The following is a 19,591-nucleotide window of genomic DNA, read 5'->3' on the forward strand; positions in this document are numbered from 1 at the left end:
AAAAACTAAGATTAGAACTACTTGTGACCAAGCAATTCCACTCCTGGGTGTATTAATCTGGAAAAAAAGAAAATGTTAATTCAAAAAGACACACTCACTCTGATGTTCACAGTAGCATTATTTACAGTTGCCAAGATATGGAACCAACCCAAGTTGTGTTCATCAACAAATGAATGAATAAAGAAGATGTGTATGTGTGTGTGTACACACAATGGAATACTAATCAGCCATTAAAAAACTGAAGTTTTACCATTTGTAACAATATGGATGGACTCAAAGTATGCTAAGTGAGATAAGAGAAAGACAAATACCATATGATGTCACTTATATGTGGAACCTAATGAATTTCACAGAAAAGAAACACTCAAAGATAAAAAGAACTAACTAGTAGTTACAAGTGGGAAGAAAGAGGGGGCCAGGGGCAAGATAGGGGTAGGGAATTAAGAACCAACTACTATGTATAAAATAACACTGCAAGGAGGTATAGTACAGCACAAGGAATATAGCCAGAATTTTATAATAAATACAAATAGAATGTAACCTTTAAAAATTATGAATTACTATTTTGTACACCTGAAACTTATATAATAGTATACATCAACTAACTATACCTCAGTTTTTAAAAAAGAAAAATTCACTGCATCTTTGTCGTTCCATTTACATGACACGTCTGGCATGTTGCAAGTATTGTTTTGGGATTTGTGTACTGATGTTATTCTGTGTGCTCCATATAGTCTCCTGTTTAATATTGCATCAGTTGCTTGACTGATTAATGGTGAAAATCCTTAAGGAGTTGGCTGGCAAATATGCATTCAGTTATTGGTTTTACCCCTGTTTTCTTTTTTGGCTGCACCATGAGGCTTGCAGGATCTAAGTTCCCTGACCAGGGATTGAAAGGGAAGTGAAAGGACCAAGTGCTAACCACTGGACCACCGGGGAATTCCTTTGTTTACTCCTTTTGGCTCAAACCTTCATTGCCCCAAAAGGCAGAGTAGCTTTTTAGTTCAGATTTCTTTTTAATAGTCACAGTGATCTTTACAGCTGTCAGTTTGAAATGATACAATTTTGCAAAGTGATTTATATTATTTGTTTTTCCTTGAGGGTTAATCAGTTTCTACAAGGTGGTGATGATGGTTACTGGCCTTTTAGAAGGTTAATGTTCCTACAAGGATCACACAATAAATATAAAATAGTAATAATACCTGTTGCAGAATTATTGGGTAGATTACATAAAATAATGAATGTCAGGTTTTAGGATACAGCCTTAATGTTAGCTGGCATTATAATTTTGTAATATGTGATATAAAATGATAAGGATGTTTATATATTGCACTTATTAGCATGGTATATAGCAAATATCAAGCCTGCTCCTCTTTTTGGATGTGAAGCAATAGTAAATTAAGAATATTAGCCAGTATTTTTGGTATTGTGATATTTTATAGATTTTTATAGTGGGACCGTCCTCTTAAAAACCATTAAGTCTGTTGCCTACTAAACTTTACCACATTTTGGTGTTTATAATTCAATATTTCTCAAGATATTTCTCTCTTTGGAGAGCACTAATATAGTTATTTTTTATTTGATAATAGCTTCCTTTTAAGAGAGTTTTGATACCCTAGAAACTGTTCTCAAACCTTTTTGGTCTTGAGCCCCTTTAAAAATTATTGAGCTATTTGAAGAGCTATTGTGTTAATAATTTATTTGAAAATAACAGTCATCAACCTATTATATGTTAACACTTAAGTGAAAATTGTAGTTTTCCAAAACAAAATAGTTAAGTGGGAAGAGGGGCATTGTTTTTACATATTGCAAAATTCTTTGAAGTCTGTGTTAATAGAAGATAAATGGATCCTTATCTACTTTTTCATTCAGTTACTGTGTTTGTTACTTTGATTGAAGTATTTGAAGAAAGTCTAGCCTCACACAGGAATATTATCAGAAAAGGGAGAAATATTTTAATAGTCTTTCAGATAGCTGGGTATTTTTCTTGGATACAGCACCAAAACTTCTTGAGTAATGTTTCTTTTTTTTTTCCTTTTAATTAATAAACTATTTTTTAGAGCAGTTTTAGGTTCACAGCAAACTGTAGAAATATTAAGAGTTCTCATATATGCATAAACTCCCCACTGTCAACATATGGAATCACAGTGGTACATTTATCACAGTTGATGAGCCTACATTGACCCGTCGTTATTACCCAAAGTCCATAGTTTACATTAGTGTTCACCTTGGTGTTGTACATTCTGTGAGTTTTGACGCATGTATCCACCACTGCAGTATCATACAGAATAGTTTCACTGCCCTAAAAACTTCTTGTGTTCTGCATATTAATCCTCCCACTTCATCCCAGTCTTTGCAACCACTGAGTACTCTCTTCCTGGCTTGTAGTGGCCTGCCTTCTCACTGTGGTCTTATATGGCCCTTTCTCTGTATTCAAGTGAAAGTGGGGAGCTCTCTCTGGTATCTGTTCTTTTTTTATTTTTATTTTCTTTTGATTGAAGTATAGTTGACTTACAGTGTTTCAGGTATACAGCAAAGTGATTCATTATGTGTGTGTGTATATGTATATGTATTTTTTTTCAGATTCTTTTCCATTTGGGTATTACAAGACCTGTAATTTCCTGTGTTATATAATAGATCCTGGTTTATTTATTTCTTTGGTTTATTTTTTTAGTTATCAAAGATTATGATTGTATAATATTGAGAAGTATAGAACGAAATGCAGTTATTGGAAGATAATTGCTCTGCAGTATTGTGTTGGCCTCTGCCCCACATCCGCACAAATCAGCCACAGATACTCATAGGTCCCCTCCCTCCTGAGCCCCCTCCCACCTCCCACCCCATCCCGCCCGCTGGGTTGTCACACAGCACTGGACTGAGCTCCCTGTGTAGTAGTGTGTATGTTTTATTTGATTCATAGAAAACTTTGTGACTTTAATGAAGTTTAGTATTTGAAAATTTTGTTGCTTGTGCTGCCGGTGTTTAAGAATCCATTGCTATGTCTAAAATCACAACATTTTACCCCTGTTTTTTTTTTTTTTTAAAGAGTTTGATTTTCTCCCTTATATTTAGATCTTTGATACATTTTGGGTTAATTTTTTATATGGTGTGAGGTCAGAAATCCACCTTAACCTTTTGTGTGTGGCTATTCAGTTGTCCCAGCATCATTTTTTTTAATTTATTTTTTAATTGAAGGATAATTGCTTTACAGAATTTTGTTGCTTTCTGTCAAACAGCATCATTTGTTGAAAAGGCAGTTCTTTCCCCACTGAGTAGTGTTGACATTCCTGATAAAAATCAGTTGACCATTGATGTATGGGTTGACTTCTGGATTCTCAGTTCTGTTGGTCTGTATGCCTATCCTTGTGTCAGTGCCACACTCTTTTTTAAAATTTATTTATATATTCATTTATTTTTACCTGTGCTGGGTCTTTGCTGCTTTATGCAGGCTTCCTCTAGTTGCAGCACATGAGGGCTACTCTTTGTTGCAGTGCACGGGCTGCTCATTTTGGTGGCTTCTCCTGTTGTGGAGCACAAACTCTAGGGTGTGCAGGCCTCAGTAGTTGCAGCACACAAGCTTCGTAATTGTTCTGACTGTATGAAATTTTCCCAGACAGGGATTGTACCCATGTCCTCTGCATGAGCAGGCAAGTCTTACCCCCTGCATCACCAGGGAAGTCTGGTACTACACTCTGATTATTGTGGCTTGTAATAATTTTTGAAATCAGTAGATATGGAACTCCTCCAGCTTTGTTCAACTGTCTTCAAAACATGATTGTTCTGGCTGTTTGGGCTCCCTTGCAATTCCATATGAATTTTAGGGTTAGTCTTTCAATTTCTGCCAAAAAGAAATTTTGGTAGGGATTACATTGAGTATGTACATCAATTTGGGGAGTGTTGACATCTTAACAATATTAAGTATTCTGATCTAGGAACATAAGATATTTTTCCATTTATTTAGGTCTTAAATTTCTTTTGACATTGGTTTGCACTTTTTACTATGCAGGTCTGCCACCTCCTTAGTTAAATTTATTACTAAGTATTTTACTCACTTTGTTATTATTGTAAATGGAATTGTTTCCTTCTCTTCAGATTGTCCATTGCTAGTGTATAGATGTGCATTGCTAATGTACAGAAATAGAAACAATTTTTGCATGGTTCTTGTATCTGGCAACCTTGATGAATTTATTAGGTCTAATAGTTTTTCTTCAGGATTTCCTATGTATAAGATCATGATATCTCTGAGGAGAGGTAGTTATTCTTCCTTTTCAATCTGGATGCCTTTTATTTCTTTTTCTCTTACCAGTTGCCTTGGCTAGAACTTCCAGACAGTGTTGAACAGAGTGAATATCCTTATCTTGTTCCTCTTCCTAGTGGGAAGCTTTAAATGTTTCACCACTGAGTATGTTAGTCCTGAATTTTTCATAGATGCTAACAGTCAGGTTGTAGAAGCTTCTTTCTGTTCCTAGATTCTTGAGTGTTTTTATCATGAAAGGGTGTTGGAAGGGGTCAAATGCCTTTTTTGTGTCAGTTGAGATGATTGTATTATTTTTTCCCATTTCAATCTATTAATATGTGTTTGATTTTTTTCAATTGATTTGACGTTATATGTTGAACCACGCTTGTGTTTCTGGGGTAAATCCATGGTGCATAGTCCTCTTAATACACTGCTGAATTTGGTTTGCTAGTTTTTTTTTTTTTTTGGAGGATTCTTTCATCTATATTTGTAAGGATATTGGTCTGTAGTTCTCTTGATGTTTTTGTCTTAGGCAGGGTAGAACCAACCTCATGTGATGAGTCAGGGAAGTATTCATTCCTTTATTTTTTAGAAGAGTTCAAGAAGAACTGATGGTATTTTTATTTTTTCTTTAAACGTCTGGCAGAATTCATCAGTGAAACCATGTGACCCTTGACTTTTCTTTGAAGTCAGAAGTTGTAAAAATTACTGTTTTTATATCTTTACTTTTATTGTCTTTTTTTTTTTTTTTGAGTACGTTTTAGTGGTTTATTTCTAAGAATTTGTCCATTTCGTCTGTGTTACCTACTTACTTGCATACTCTTGTTCATTATATTTTTTGTAATACTTTCTATTTTTGTAAAGTCAGTAGTGATGCTTTCATTTCTGATTTTGGTAAATTGAGTCTTCTTTCTTTGACTTCTTGGTCATTCTATCTAAAGGTTTGTCATCATCATTAATCTTTTCAAAGAGGTTTTGGTTTCTCTGATTTTTCTCTATTTTTCTATTCTCTTGCTTCAAAAACTCTTTACCTACATCTTTATTATTTCCTTTCTTCTGCTTCATTATCATTTTGGTTCTTCTTTTTCTAGCTCCTTAGAGTGATAGGTTAGGTTATTGAGTAGTGATAATTCTTTTTTTTAATGTAGGTGTTTACAGCTATAAAATTTCCTCTGAACACTGCTTTTGCTGCATCTTATATATTTTGGTATGTTGGGGTTTTCTTTTTTTTCTTCTTATTATTCTCAAAGTATTTTCTAATTTTCTTTATTTTTATTTTGGCCACACTGTGTGACTTGCAGGGTCTTAGTTCCTTGACCAGGGATCAAACCTATGCACCCTGCAATGGAAGTGTGGAGTCCTAACCACTGGACCACCAGGGAATTCCTTATTGTTGTCTAACTTATATCTCTTAGTTGTTTCATCTATTATTGAAAGTAGAGTGTTGAAGTCTACAACTATTACTGTTACTTTTCCTCCCTTCCACTCTGTCAATTTTACTTCATATTTTTGGGGGCTCTGTTGTTAGGTGCTTATAAGTTTTTAATTGTTAAGTCTTTTTTTTTTTTTAAATAGTGGTATAGTTGATGTAGGAGCTTCCTAGGTAATGCAGTGGTAAAGAACCACCCTCCCAATGTAGGAGACCATCCCTGAGTGGGAAATACAGGTTCGATCCCTGAGTCAGGAAGATCCCTGGGAGGAGGAAACGGCAGCCCACTCCAGTATTCTTGCTGTTGTGGAGTGACTAAGATGTGTCTGACTCTTTGCAACCCCACGAACTGCAGCATGCCAGGCTTGCCTGTCCTTCACGATCTCCCGGAGTTTGCTCGGACTCAACGTCCATTGTGTTGATGGTGCCATCCGACCATATCATTGTCACCCCCTTCTCTTCCTGTCCTCAGTCTTTCCCAGCATCAGGGTCTTTTCCCATGAGTCAGCTCTTTGCACCTAGTGGCCAGAGTATTGGAACTTTGCACAGTATTCTTACCTGGAAAATTCCATGGATAGAGGAGCCTGGTGTGCTGTAGTCCATAGCATCACACAAGAGTTGGACAGCTGAGTGACTAAGCATCCATGTAGTTGATATGCTTTATTGTATAATAGAAGTTAAGGTGTACAATATAGTAATTCATAATTTTTATAAGTTATGTTTCATTTATAGTTACTGTTAAATCTTGATAGATTGACTTACAATGTTCTTTGTCTATTGTAACAAGTTTTATCTTAACATCTATTTTGTCTAATGTTAGTATGTTCACCCCATTTTTCTTTCATTTGATGTTTTCATGGGCTTTTTCTTTCATTTTTAACCTCTTCATGTCTTTGAATCTAATGTTGAGTTTTTTATACATAGCATGTAGTTGGATCATGGGTATTTTTTTTTTAATCCGTTCTGTCTGCCTTTTATTGGAGTGTATAATCCATTTACATATAATGTTATTACTGATAAGGAATGCCCTTTGCCATTTTGCTATTTGTTTTCTACATATCCCATGTTACTGAACTGGTAAGTCTCTTTACCTCCTTTTATATAATAAATATTTTCTAGTGTACCATTTTGATTCCTTTTCCACTTTTACTATGCAATTTTTAGTTATTTTCTTAGTGTCTGTCTTGGGGGTATATAATTAACATCTTAATAATGACTTAGTTTCAATAGTATTACAAAATACATGACTCATATGTAGCTGTGTCCCTCAACTTTAGATTGTCATTGTATTGTCACACATTTCATCTTTATACATTGTATTGCTCATCAACGTAAACTTATGATTATTTTTGTATGTAGCTGTCTTTTAATCACATAAGGGAAAAAAGGAATTACAAACCAGAATGCAACCCTTCTCCCTTCCTTCCTTTATCAAACATTTTGTATGTGCCAAGTTGCTTCCGTCATGTCTGACTCTTTGCGACCCTGTGGACTGTAGCCCGCCAGGCTCCCCTGTCCATGGGATTCTCCAGCCCACTGGAGTGGGTTGCTGTGTCCTTCTCCAGGGGTCTTCCCGACCGAGGAATCGAACCACATCTCTTACCTCTGCTGCATTGGCAGGCGGGTTCTTTACCACTGGTGCCACCTGGGAAGTTCATTTAATGATACAGTGCTTCTGTTATGCTTTCAGGTACTATTCTAAATAGTTTGCAGATATTACCTTAATTTTTTGAGGTCAAAACAATTTTATAGCCCAGGAAGATGAGGCATAAAGAAGACAACTTGCCCAAGGCCATAGAAACCTTATTACACGGTCAGAAATCTAAACCCAGGTAACCTGACTCCAGAATCCATGTTCTTAACTACCAGTCTCTTACTTCCTAGAGTACTAGTATTCCTTCTGTTACATTACAACATGGAGTGTAAAATTCAGTTGGATACGTAAAACAGATGCATTCATGTTGAAAATTCAGGACAGATGAAGCAAAGGGTACTGGGAGTCAGTTGGGAGGAAAGATAACTTTTGACCTGTGTCATTGAGGACCAAGCAGGAGCACGACTTGACATTTCAGAGGACACTTTAGGCGAAGGAACAGGATGAGGCAAGGGACCAGACAAGCAAAAGCAAGGTGAATTTGGAAAACAGAATAATTTGAGTTGAGTGTGCTTGAAGAACATTGGGAGAGTATATTGAAAAGGTCCACTTTAAGAAGAATTTAAAAGCTAGACTTCAGAGTTTGAAATTTACTCTACATGCATTAGATAATCACTGAACACTTTTGAGCAGAGAGAAACTATTAAGAATTTACTTTACATGTAAGTATATATGTGAATCTGAAGGCTAGCTCAAGATTTAGTGTCATTTTAAAATTTCTAGAATATGGTGACGTTTATTTCAGTGGGGTCCAGATTAAAGTTTGATCTATTGTACTGCTGTATATTAAAGTGTGTTGGAGATGTGTTATAAAGTGATGATTTTTTAAATTTGCAAATTAGATATGTTTAAGTAAATGGGTTTCATTATATCAAAAGGAAGATGCTTCCTTTCAAAATCATCTCTTGTATGAGAGGTCGGGTGGTGTAATGTGCATTTAATTACATGCTATATACAATAGTTCAGATCAGCAGTATTTTTTGAGTCCTTCTGAAACCAGTGTGTTTGCCAAATACTGGAAGTATAACCATAAATAAGACTTAATCATATTTTTTCAGTCTTTTTTTCTTCCTAACTGGTAAACATTGGAATGCTCTAGTATTCAGTCTTCTCCCTTCCTTTCCTTTTTCTTTTGTTCGTATTCTTTACCATTATAGTTTATTATAAGATATTGAATATAGTTCCCTGTGCTATACAGTGAGACCTTGTTTATTTTATATATAGTAGTTTGTATTTGCTAATCCCAAACTCCTGATTTATCTCTCCCTCACGCCCTTCCACCTTTGGTAATCAAGAGTTTGTTTTCAATGTCTATGAGCCTATTTCTGTTCTGTAAATAAGTTCATTTGTTTTTTTCTTTTAGATTTCACTTATAAGCAATGTCATATGATACTTGTCTTTGTCTTACTTAATATGATAATCTCTAGGTCCAGCCATGTTCCTGCAAGTTTCATTGTTTTTTTTTTTTTTTTCTTTAAAAGCAAATAGAACTCGGTATTATTTATTGTCTGCAGCATATGGGATTTTAGTTTGCTGACCAGGGATTGAACCTATGCCCTCTGAAGTGGAAGTGTGAAGTCTTAACCATTTGACCACAAGAGAATTCCCCAAATTGCGTTTTTTTTTTATGGCTGAGTAGATCGGTCTAGTTGAAGCTATGGTTTTTCCAGTAGTCATGCATGGTTGTGAGAGTTGGACTCTAAAGAAAGCTAACCGACAAAGAATTGATGCTTTTGAACTGTGGTGTTGGAAAAGACTCTTGAAAAAGTCCCTTGGACTGCAAGGAGATCCAACCAGTCCATCCTAAGGGAAATCAGACCTAAATATTCATTGGAAGGACTGATGCTGAAGCTGAAACTCCAATATTTCGGCCACCTGATGCAAAGAGCTGCCTCATTGGAAAAGACCCTGATGCTGGGAAAGATTGAAGGCAGGAGGAGAAAAGGATGACAGAGGATGAGATGGTTGGATGGCATCACTGACTCAATGGACATGAGTTTGAGTAAACTGCAGGAGTTGGTGATGGACAGGGAGGCCTGGCATGCTGCAGTCCATGGGGTCGCAAAGAGTTGGACACGCCTGAGCAACTGAACTGAACTGATATATATATCTGATATGCATATCTTCTTTGTTCATTCATCTTTTGATGAACATTTAGGTTGCTCCCATGTCTTGGCTGTTGTAAATAGTGCTGCTATGAACATTGGGGCATACGTGTATCTTCTTGAATTAGAGTTTTATCCAAATGGATGTTTAGGAGTCAGATTGCTTGATCATATGGCAACTCTAATTTTTTAGAGTTTTTACAGTAATCTCCATACTGTTTTCCTATCATAGTGGCTGCATCAATATACACTCCCATCAACTAATGCAGGAGGACACTCTTCTCCACACCCTCATCAGCCTTTATTACTTGTGAACTTTTTGATGATGGCCATTCTGATCAGGGTGAGGTGATGCTTCATTGTAGTTTTTATTTACATTTCTCTAATAAATAGTGATGGTAAGCATCACTTGATGTGCTTATTGGCCATCTGTATGTCTTTTCTGGAGAAATGTCTGTTTATGTTTTCTGCCCAGTTTTGGTTGGGTTTCATTTCCTTTTTAAATCCCTCATTGAGTGGATAAGCCCTCATTCATGTGTGCCAAGTCGCTTTACTCATGTCTGACTCTTTACAACCCCATGGACTGCAGCCCACCAGGCTCCTCTGTCCATGGGATTCTCCAGGCAAGAATACTGGAGTGGGTTGCCATGCCCTCCTCCAGATCATTCCAATCCAGGGATCAAACCCATGTCTCTTACGTCTCCTTAATTGGCAGGTGGGTTCTTTACCACTTGCACCCCCTGGGAAGCCCAGATAAGATCTCATGTATTTCTGAGGCTTTAAGTTCTGTCTATATTTAGATGATTTCCAGTTTTATATCCCTGATCCCAGATGATTTCCAGTTTTATATCCCTGATCCCAGTGTCTTCTATTTCAAACTCACCCATCCAGTTGGTTACTGCACGCACCCACTTTCATTTCCAAGAGAGAAGTCAGATTTAACGTGTCCAAAACTGAACTAAATTTCTCTGTTCCACTTGTTTCTCCTCCAGTCTTCTCTTAGAAAGTTACATTACCATTTAGCCAGTTCTCAGACCAAATAAAGTCTAAGTGTTCTCTCCTTCATTCTGCTAGTGTATCATCAAAGCAAGTTGGTTTAATCCTCAGGTTATAGTCTGTATCCTTTCACCGATTTCTACATCCACCACTGCCACTCTGGTTTGTCACCATTATTTCTTGTGAAGGCTGTTTTAATAGTCTCGTTATAATACTTTACTTATTATCAGTTATCTGTGCAGCCACCTGGTAAACTTAAGCAATATAAATCTGATTATATTACTTCTCCCACTACCCAAATATTAAATTAGTGTGTTTCTGTTAAATTCAGATCCCAGTCATCTCACATAGCCTCTTGTGATCTTGCCTCTAGATATCTGTCTCATCTCCTACTTTCTTACTTTGCTCAGACCACACCAGCTTTCTTGCTGTTTCTCAGATGTACCATACTTCATACCCTTTACTGCTTCAGTACTGGTCCCTCTGTCTAGAACGTTCCTTTGTCTTGAATATCTACATGACTTGCTCACTCAATTCATTCAGTGCTCAAAAATTCAGCCTCTTAGAGTCTTTTGCTGACCTAAGAATTCTCTGCCCTACTCAGTTATTCTTCAGCATTTCTCAGTGTTACCAGTAATGGTTTTTCAGGGTTTAGTTGTTGCCCACCCCCCACCACCACCAGTCTGCTATATTCTTTGACCAATTCTTCTTTTACTTATCTTTACCACATGTTATTCATTATCATTGTCATCATTATTTATATATTTTATTTCCTCTACCAGAGTTAGAGTTCTGGATATGAACTTTTGTCTGTGTTGTTCATAGCTGCATCAGTAATAACTGACTCATAATAGGTGCTCAATAAATATAAGTAAATAAATATCTATAGTCCACCAAGGACAAGGGGCCCAGAAACAACAGAACTTAAAAAAAAAAGAAATTACTGAACTTTCAAACAATATTTTTAGTATCTTTGAGAAAATATGTAATACCAAGGCCATTATGAATTCAGTAGTGCTTTTTAAAGAAATAATGCATTTTGTTCACAGCAAAAAATGCATTTAGAAAAGTAGTGGCTGTATGTGCAAGCACATTTTTATTTAATTTGCAAACAGTGCTCATGTGGATGTACTGACCTTATAATGACTGAGTTCCTCTAAGGAATTGTGGCCTACAGATTGTGAACTCCTGATGTAATTGACTCATTCCTAATCAACTTCAGATTTGCATTTAAATGGCTTCTTTTTAGCATAATTACTGTACCCAAGACAGTTTGATATAACAGAAAAAATGAACCAAAACTGCCCTTGAATTTTCAAAGAACTAAATCCAACTGACCTAGTTACTTTCTACCTTTGCAATTTCGGCTACTTAACATCATGGACTCTCATTTATGGCATAATGTATGTAAATATAATTATATGAAATTATTTCGGTAATGTTCCAGCTACTCAGGATGTATTTTCCCTCCTTAATGTATTAATACCACTGTTTTTCAGGACTTCATCTCTCTCAATTTATTTCTGTCTTTGCTGTGATTACAGCTTTTCACACAAAAGTGTGTCCTGTCATCTCTGTTCATGGGCCGGCAAAGCAAGCCATTAATTATGTTCTGGTTTTAGTTCATAGATACAGGAACCTTTTTCCATTAGATATCAGTTGCTCTTCTGTTTCATTTATTTCTATTTCTTTGGGTCTTCAACATGCTAGACTCACAAAATGAGTCATTTTAAAATCTTAAACCTGTGAGGTAAATAGAAGGGTATATTTTTATTTATCCAACTAACACTGACTGCAGTTTGGGAACAGGCAGGCTGATGTTAAGAAAAAGAAGAATGGGTTCCTGTTCTTTGCTCAAAAATCTAGTAGGTAAAATCCCCCCCAATTTTTTTTTTTTTAACTGAAGTATAGTTTTCTAGTAGTACAACTTCAGCACTGATGGGGATGTTCCTAACTTTGCCTGAGGTTTTGGACTGAGATAAAGGATGCCTTAGAATTAACTAGATTATGGGTTGCAGGGAAACATTCTGGGCAGAAGGCTTGCTGTGCTTAAAAGGCATGGAAGAATTGACATGTGTGTAATGACTGATAAATCATTCTGGCCAAAGCATAGAAAGAAAATGGCAGGACAGACAGAAAAGGTAGTTTGGAACTAGACAGACCGTCAGTGATCTTGCATACCAGCCAGGAATTTGAAGTCTTCAGTATTGTCAGTGGAAAGCCATCAGAGATTTTTAAAACTGAGAAAAGATGGAAATTGATGGCAATGTGAAGGATGGTTTTTGGTAGGTTTGGTGATGTAGGGAATGTTTTAAGTAGTCAGATGAACTAAAAATTAAGAGATGTCATTAGTAGGTTATGTGAAGAACCTGGACTTCATAGAGTCACTGGCTTGGTTTTAAACTGAGGGTCTGTGTCTTTGTAGTTATATGAAAAAAAAATAGCTGCTTTGATTTTCTTTTTTCTTACATATATTAGGTAATAGCAATAATATCTGTTTTACAGTGTTCCCCTGAAGATATTATCATAATGGGAATGAAGTACCTGATACAGCGCTTAGCTTGTTTGATACCAGCTAAGGGCTCAATTAATATCTATTATTATCAACATGAGTGACATGTACTGTAATTACTAAGGTACAAAATGGTGAAGGCCTGAATTTAGGAGTGGAAAAGAGAATAGATTTGAATGGACCTTTTCTAATTCAAGTGAATAGGATTGACTGATCTAGGGAGAGAATGGAATCATGAACTGACTGAGATTTGTAACCCGAATTACTTGGGAAGGGATTAGTGATGCTGTTTTCCTGGTAAGGAGTACAAGAGTCATCTCTGGTTGAGGTGAGGGAAAAGGCATAGGATGATTCTGATTTGGATTTTTGGAGGTATTTGTATCTTGGTGATGATATGAAGCAGGCAATTAGAAATAAGGTCTGGAGCAAGAGATAAGAGATTGGAGTTGTCAGTATATGCATGGTACCAGGAATGTATGTAAGTCTTAATGGCAGGGCATGTATTTTAAACATTTGCTCTGTATCCATCCCCACACTGCTGAGTTCTATATAAAACACTTGATTGGTTCTTGTTATTAAGTGTGAGATTTAGGGTGACTTTGTATGTAGAAAAGATAATAACATATAGTTACTTTCATTTCTAATTTAAGTGTTTATTTAAATTTATAAACTTAAAACCTTATTCTCTTAAAATACAGATCTTATTCCAAATATTTTAGTTAACTTAAAACATTTTTATCTATAAACTTAAAATTTTATATTTTCTCTTTAAATACTGATTTAACAAAACCTTCTTAGATACTTTCAGTGTTGTTATTCTTAAATTGTATATGTATTGTAACAAAGTATGTAAACTTAGTAAGATTTCAGCCTGCAATCAGACCTCAATCAGCTATTCAATTCTACATTTCAAATTAAAATTCTCAACACAGGCTAACAGGATAAATTTTCTTAAAATATTGTAAATATTTACTAAATATGCATACTTATTTTAAAAGCTTCATTGACATATAATTTATGTACCTTACAAGTCACTTGTTTTAAGCACTGATTTTTATTATATTTAGAGTTACGTAGCCATCACCAAATCTAATGTATTAAAATAAGTCCATCATCTCGAAAAGAAACATGTCTGTTTGCAGTTATTCCCATTTTCACTCCCAGCCCTAGGAAAATCACTACTTTTAATCTCTACAAATTTGTCTTTTTTAGACATTTCATAAAAATAGAACCATACAGTATGCGATCTGTTGTTTTTGGCCTTTTTCACTTAGCATAATGTTTTGAAGTTCATTCATCCTTATTGTAAGATATTCCATGATATTGATGTATTGGCTTCCCAGGTGGCTAAGTGGTAAAGAATCCACCTGCCAGTGCAATAGACACAGGAGATGCAGGCTTGATCCCTGGGTTGGGAAGACCCCCTGGAGGAGGACATGACAATCCTCCATGTTCTTGCCTGGAGAATCCTGTGGACGGCAGAACCTGGTGGGCGGGCTATAGCCTATGGGGTTGCGAAAGAGTCAGACACGACTTAGCGACTAAGCAACAATAACAAAACGGATATACTGCATTTTATTTATCCTGGATTACTTCTTAATGTAAAATAGTTAAGGTTTAATTCTCTTAAATCACTCCTATACTTTTTTTTTAAAGGGAAAACTTGAAAATAAGTGAACTAAGCTACTGTCCTAAGTTAGAAACTTAACAACAGCAGAATAAACCCACAGAAAAGAGAAAGAATGAAACTTAGAGTAAAAATCGATGAACCAGAGAACAAAGAGAAGATCAAGAGAAGTCAAAAGTGAGTTTGGAGGGGGGACTAAGAAAACAAACCTGTTAAGATTGATCGAGGAAAGAAAAATAATATTGTGAAAATGAAGATTACAGATAAGAGAGTTAAAAGATAAGGGGTTTACAGCAACATTATTTTACAATAGCCGAAACGTAGAAGTAACTACGTTGTTCCTTGATGTATGAATGGAGAAATGTGATCTGTGTATTAATGGAATATCATTCAGCCTTAAAAGGGACAAAAATCCTGTCACATGCTGCAGGTTGGATGAACCATGAGGGTATTAGGCCAGTAACTAAATGAAGTAAGCTAATAACTAACTGACAAATACGTACTCTATTATTCCACTTAAGAAGTGCTTGCAGTAGTTGCATTTGTACAGACAAAGTAGAATGGTAGTTGGCAAGACTGGGAGTAGAAGCAAATAGACATTTACTCTTCCACTATATAGTATATAGTTCCAGTTTTCTTCTTCAGCAAAATGAAAGAAGTACTGGAGATGGGTGATGGTGCCAACAATGTAAATTTTATGCAGTAGTAAATGTAAAAATGATTAAAATTATAAATTTTATATTATGTATATTTTGCTGCAGCTTTCAGAAAGATAAGGGAAAATACTATCAATCATATTCCAGTAATTTTTAAATTAAAGAAAAATATAACTTCCCCAAAACTGACTCAAGAAATAAAAAGCTTGACTAGTTCTATAACTATTAAATAAACGTAATAGTTAAAACAGAGAATAACTTCAGAATGCTTTACATGTGAGTTCTACCCAATTTTTTCAAGGAAGAAAGCTTCCCACTTTCTGTCACCTCTTCCAGAAAGTAGGAAAAAAGGAAAATATATCTCAGTTCTTTCTAGAAGGATATTTGTCAAACCAGACATATAAGAAAGAAAACCATAGATCAGTTTCACTCATGAAATAGATTAGCCCTTTAGTAATAGAAAAATTCTTCACTTTTTTGTTTTATGCTTTTTTTCTTTTTTAAATTCTTATTGAACTGTAGTTGATTTACGGTGTTGTGTTAGTTTCACATGTACAGCAGAGTGAATCAGTTATCCATATCCATATACTCACTCTTTTTTTAAAATTATTTTTCCATATAGGCCATTACTGAGTATTAAGTAGAGTTCCCTGTTGTATAGTAGGTTCTTATTAGTTATCTATGTTTTATACTTTTATCCTTGAATAATTCTTTTTCTGATTGTGATTGCCATCTTTATTGCTTTCTTTTCTTCTTATCTTTTTACATTTTTCTCATAGCTGCGCCTCTCTCTTTAGTTTAACATAGCTGTGTCACTTTGAGTCTGTTACGAATCGCATGTTACCGCGCCCTGTTTTTAGTCACTCAGTTGTGTCCTGCTCTTCAGCAGCCCCTTGGTTCACCAGGCTCCTCTGTCTGTGGGATTTCCCAGGCGAGGATGCCGGAGTGGCTCGCCATTCCCTTCTCCAGATCTTCCCGACCCAGGGATCAAACTTGTGTCTGCTGCATTGGAAGGCGAATTCTTTACCAGAGACAGGGAAGCTCATGCTGTGCCCTGTCACTGTTTTCTCTTTTGCTTAGTTAATTTAATTGATTAATATTTATTGTAACATGTACATGTTTGATATTTTTCCTGAAATTGTTTTTTTGTTTGTTTCTTGTTTAGCATGCTTACTTTTTGTTTAGTTTTAAATTTTACTTCCTTTTGAGGTTGTTCTTTGTTCTTTATTTCCTCTGGTGATTGGAAATGCTTCAGCTTTATCCATACATTCTAAAGCAAATTTATTTTAAACCTACATTTTCTTATCAACATCAAAGAGTAATGACTATTATAAATTGTTCCCTCATCCTGCATGCACACTTGATCTAAGCATACTTTATTTATTCTTCTTCACCTAAGAATTTTTGTAATAGTTTGGGATGTTATTCCTAAATCATTAATTTAAAAAATTGTATTGTGTTTATTTAAAGAATTCTTTATCTCTTGTATTAAACGGAATCTCCTCATATTAGTAAAAAGTGTTTATACTTAACTATTAGTTTTACTGGTTCATTGCTTGCCATTATTTTTTTTTTTTTAACTTTTTATTTTGTATTGGGGTATAGCCGATTAACAATGTTGTGAGTTTCAGGTGACCAGCGGAGGAACTCAGCCATACACTGTTATTTTTTAAAGTGTTTGTAATTTTTAGGAGGTCTTTGTTCTGGATTTTTTATTTTAGCTCAACTACTTTAACTAACTGTTACTGGTACCCAGAGTATATGGATGTCTTAACTTTTTAAATCAGAGCATATCTAGTATTTTTATTTTATCCATATCTGTGGATAATGGATTGGCTTTAAAAAAGTTTTTTTTTTTAACCTTCAGAATTTTGTAAACATAGCTCCACTGACTTTTAGCATTTACTTTTACTGATGAAATGACTGTCATTCTGAATCTCTTTCCTCTTATTTTGTGTAAATTAAGTAAAAATTTCCCCTTATTTTGGAGCTTTTGAACTTTTATTTTTGAAATTCAAATATTCTGCCAGGAGAGTTACATGTATCAATATGCTTTTTTTCCCCCTGAGTATTCTGCCCAGTACTTCTCAAAACATGTTAACTATGAAGATGCAAAACAGTATTCAACATCAGGAAGTTTTCTTTTTGTCCTCGTCTTCCCCCTTCACCCCACCCCCATTTCTTGAATTTAATTTTTGAAAATTTTTATTCTTTGCTCTTTCTTGTTCTGGAAATCCTCTTTCACAGATACTGAATATCCTGGCCTCCTTCTCATCTCTAATCTTTTTCACATGATTTCTTTGTCTTCAGATTTACTATGCATTATGAGGACATTTCTTGAATTTTTTAAAATCGCTGATTTGATGTATATTTTTCTATTTGATACTTTTATTTGGTTATTTTGGCAGTTTGGGGTTTCTTTTTTTCTCCTCCACAAACACATATTCTCCACTCCTTTTCTGGAGCAGCTTGCTTTTTGTTTTAAATGCTGTTCTTCCCTGGCTTCAATAGAAACACCATTTGTAATTTTTTTCACCCTCTAGTATTCTTCATTAATTCTGTTTCAGTTTGGGCTATTAGTCTTGAGTAGGTTATTGTTTGTCTTCAGTATGTCTGATCAGATTTTTTCATCAGTTTTTGTGCTGGGTGATTCTCAGCATGGTAAGTGAGCCAGCAAATGTGCTCCTCACAGAGTGTGGGTTGGGAGCAGATGCTCAGGGAGAGAGGAAGAAGTTTTAATGAGAGTAGTTGTCCAGCAGGGGCAGATTGCCTAGAGAAGACAAGCCTGGTTTTTGCTCATTACCTGTAGAAGTTCATCCAGACTGCTTTGATTGTATGATAGACACATTAAAGTAGCAAAACATTGATTAAAAAGGGTTTAGTTACCTCTGTTCCTTTGGATTGAGTATAAAAATTGTGTAATCTGGTGCTTTTTAATTATTCATTTTGGTGCTTGCTTTTAATGAAGGTAAGTGTGGTATTCCCAAGTTAAAACCCTGAGTTTTAAGCAAAAAACTCCAGATACTATCAGTCAGTCTTTTTGTATATTAAGATACTAGTTGCTGATTGTTACCAGCAAGCACCTTTGAACTGATATTTTATAAAATAATGATACTGTATTGAAGATTGAGCTGTTTTTTTTTTTATACCAGGCACCAAGCTTTGTAAAATATCCAAGGGACTCTGATGTGAAAATTGTCTCTCGGACTGATAATCACTGTCCTGTTCTCTCAGGAAAGATTCCCAGGACGCGTGAACCATTTTTTCATTCCATCTATGATATTTTTCTTATTTCAGAAGTACAGGCTGTTGCTTACTTCAGTTGGCTGTGTATTTGATACATTCCTCTCATTACTTTTCATAATCTGCTTTTCCCATTTTGGTTAGAAATAGAGATGAGACTATGATTTAGATTGAAGAGGGTAATATGTGAGAAATTTTAATCTTCTGTCTTTTGTTTTGAGAGGTAGGTTATTAAAATCAAACTAAAAACCAGAGAGCCCTAGTATAAGAGGAACATTGTGGGAAACAGGAAGGCCTTCCTTCCTAGCCTTCTTGGCGTATTTAAATCTCCTTGAGGACGTAAACATTTGGAAAGAAAAACAGAAGCTGGGTTTAGATAGCCTATGACAAATCTTATATTACAGAATACTTACATAGACAGTGCTTTGCATGTGATATTAATAGGAGAGAGGAAACATAGGGCAATTAACATTTACTTAAAAGAGAGGGAGTGGTAATGTGAATTCTGAGAATGAGGAAACTGGAAACCCAGTCTCCATGAGGGCGGGTACCATGTCTATTCATCATTGCCTACCTATTCAGTGCCTGTCACTGTCCCTGATAGGTGAGAGGTTTTTGGTTAATATATGTTAGATAAGCAAATATCTATTTGTTGAATAAACTGAAGAATGCCTTGATGGAGATAATATATTTGGGCAGAAGTGAAATGAAAAGCCTTCAGAAAATATGAGGACATAGAAATGATAGATGATTGATCACATTAGAATGCCAGTCTGATTGGAGCTGTGATAATGAGCGGGAAAGTTTTGAGAATAAGGCTGTCAGTGGTAGGTTAGGGTCAAATTATTAATTATAAATAGTTTTGATTGCTAGACTTAGGAATTTGGGATTTGTTTTTTAAACAAAGTGTGGTTTTGCTGAACAGATGGTCACATTGTTAAAGTAGTGTTTTAGAAAGACAGTCTGAAGACAAAGTGATTGTCTTCAGGTTGCAGTGAGAAGAGATTGGAAACCGGCTTTCATTCCAGTTGCAATGTTGGATACAGATTCTTTGGCCAGTAGTCATGCTCAATAAAATTATTAATATTTCTTTACATGTAATATGTTGCATACAGGTGAGTTTTAAGCCCTG

General features: G+C 35.4%; 1 protein-coding gene across 18 annotated transcripts in view; it reads left to right on the forward strand.

The window, feature by feature from the left end:
- The window catches only part of LCOR (ligand dependent nuclear receptor corepressor), a 129,746-nt gene that overhangs the window by 34,773 nt on the left and 75,382 nt on the right, over positions 1-19,591 (forward strand). The window contains exon 1 of one of the 18 annotated variants that reach the window (XM_043926423.1): positions 9,958-9,962. The exons of the other annotated variants lie outside the window; for them this stretch is intronic. Coding sequence (XP_043782358.1) covers positions 9,959-9,962 — 4 coding nt within the window. The 5' untranslated portion in view covers position 9,958. Of the gene's footprint in view, positions 1-9,957; positions 9,963-19,591 lie in introns of those variants that run through there. 18 annotated transcript variants of the gene reach the window in all.

The sequence above is a fragment of the Cervus elaphus genome, chromosome 15 (genome assembly GCF_910594005.1).
Source record: "Cervus elaphus chromosome 15, mCerEla1.1, whole genome shotgun sequence".
Classification (NCBI taxonomy): domain Eukaryota; kingdom Metazoa; phylum Chordata; class Mammalia; order Artiodactyla; family Cervidae; genus Cervus; species Cervus elaphus.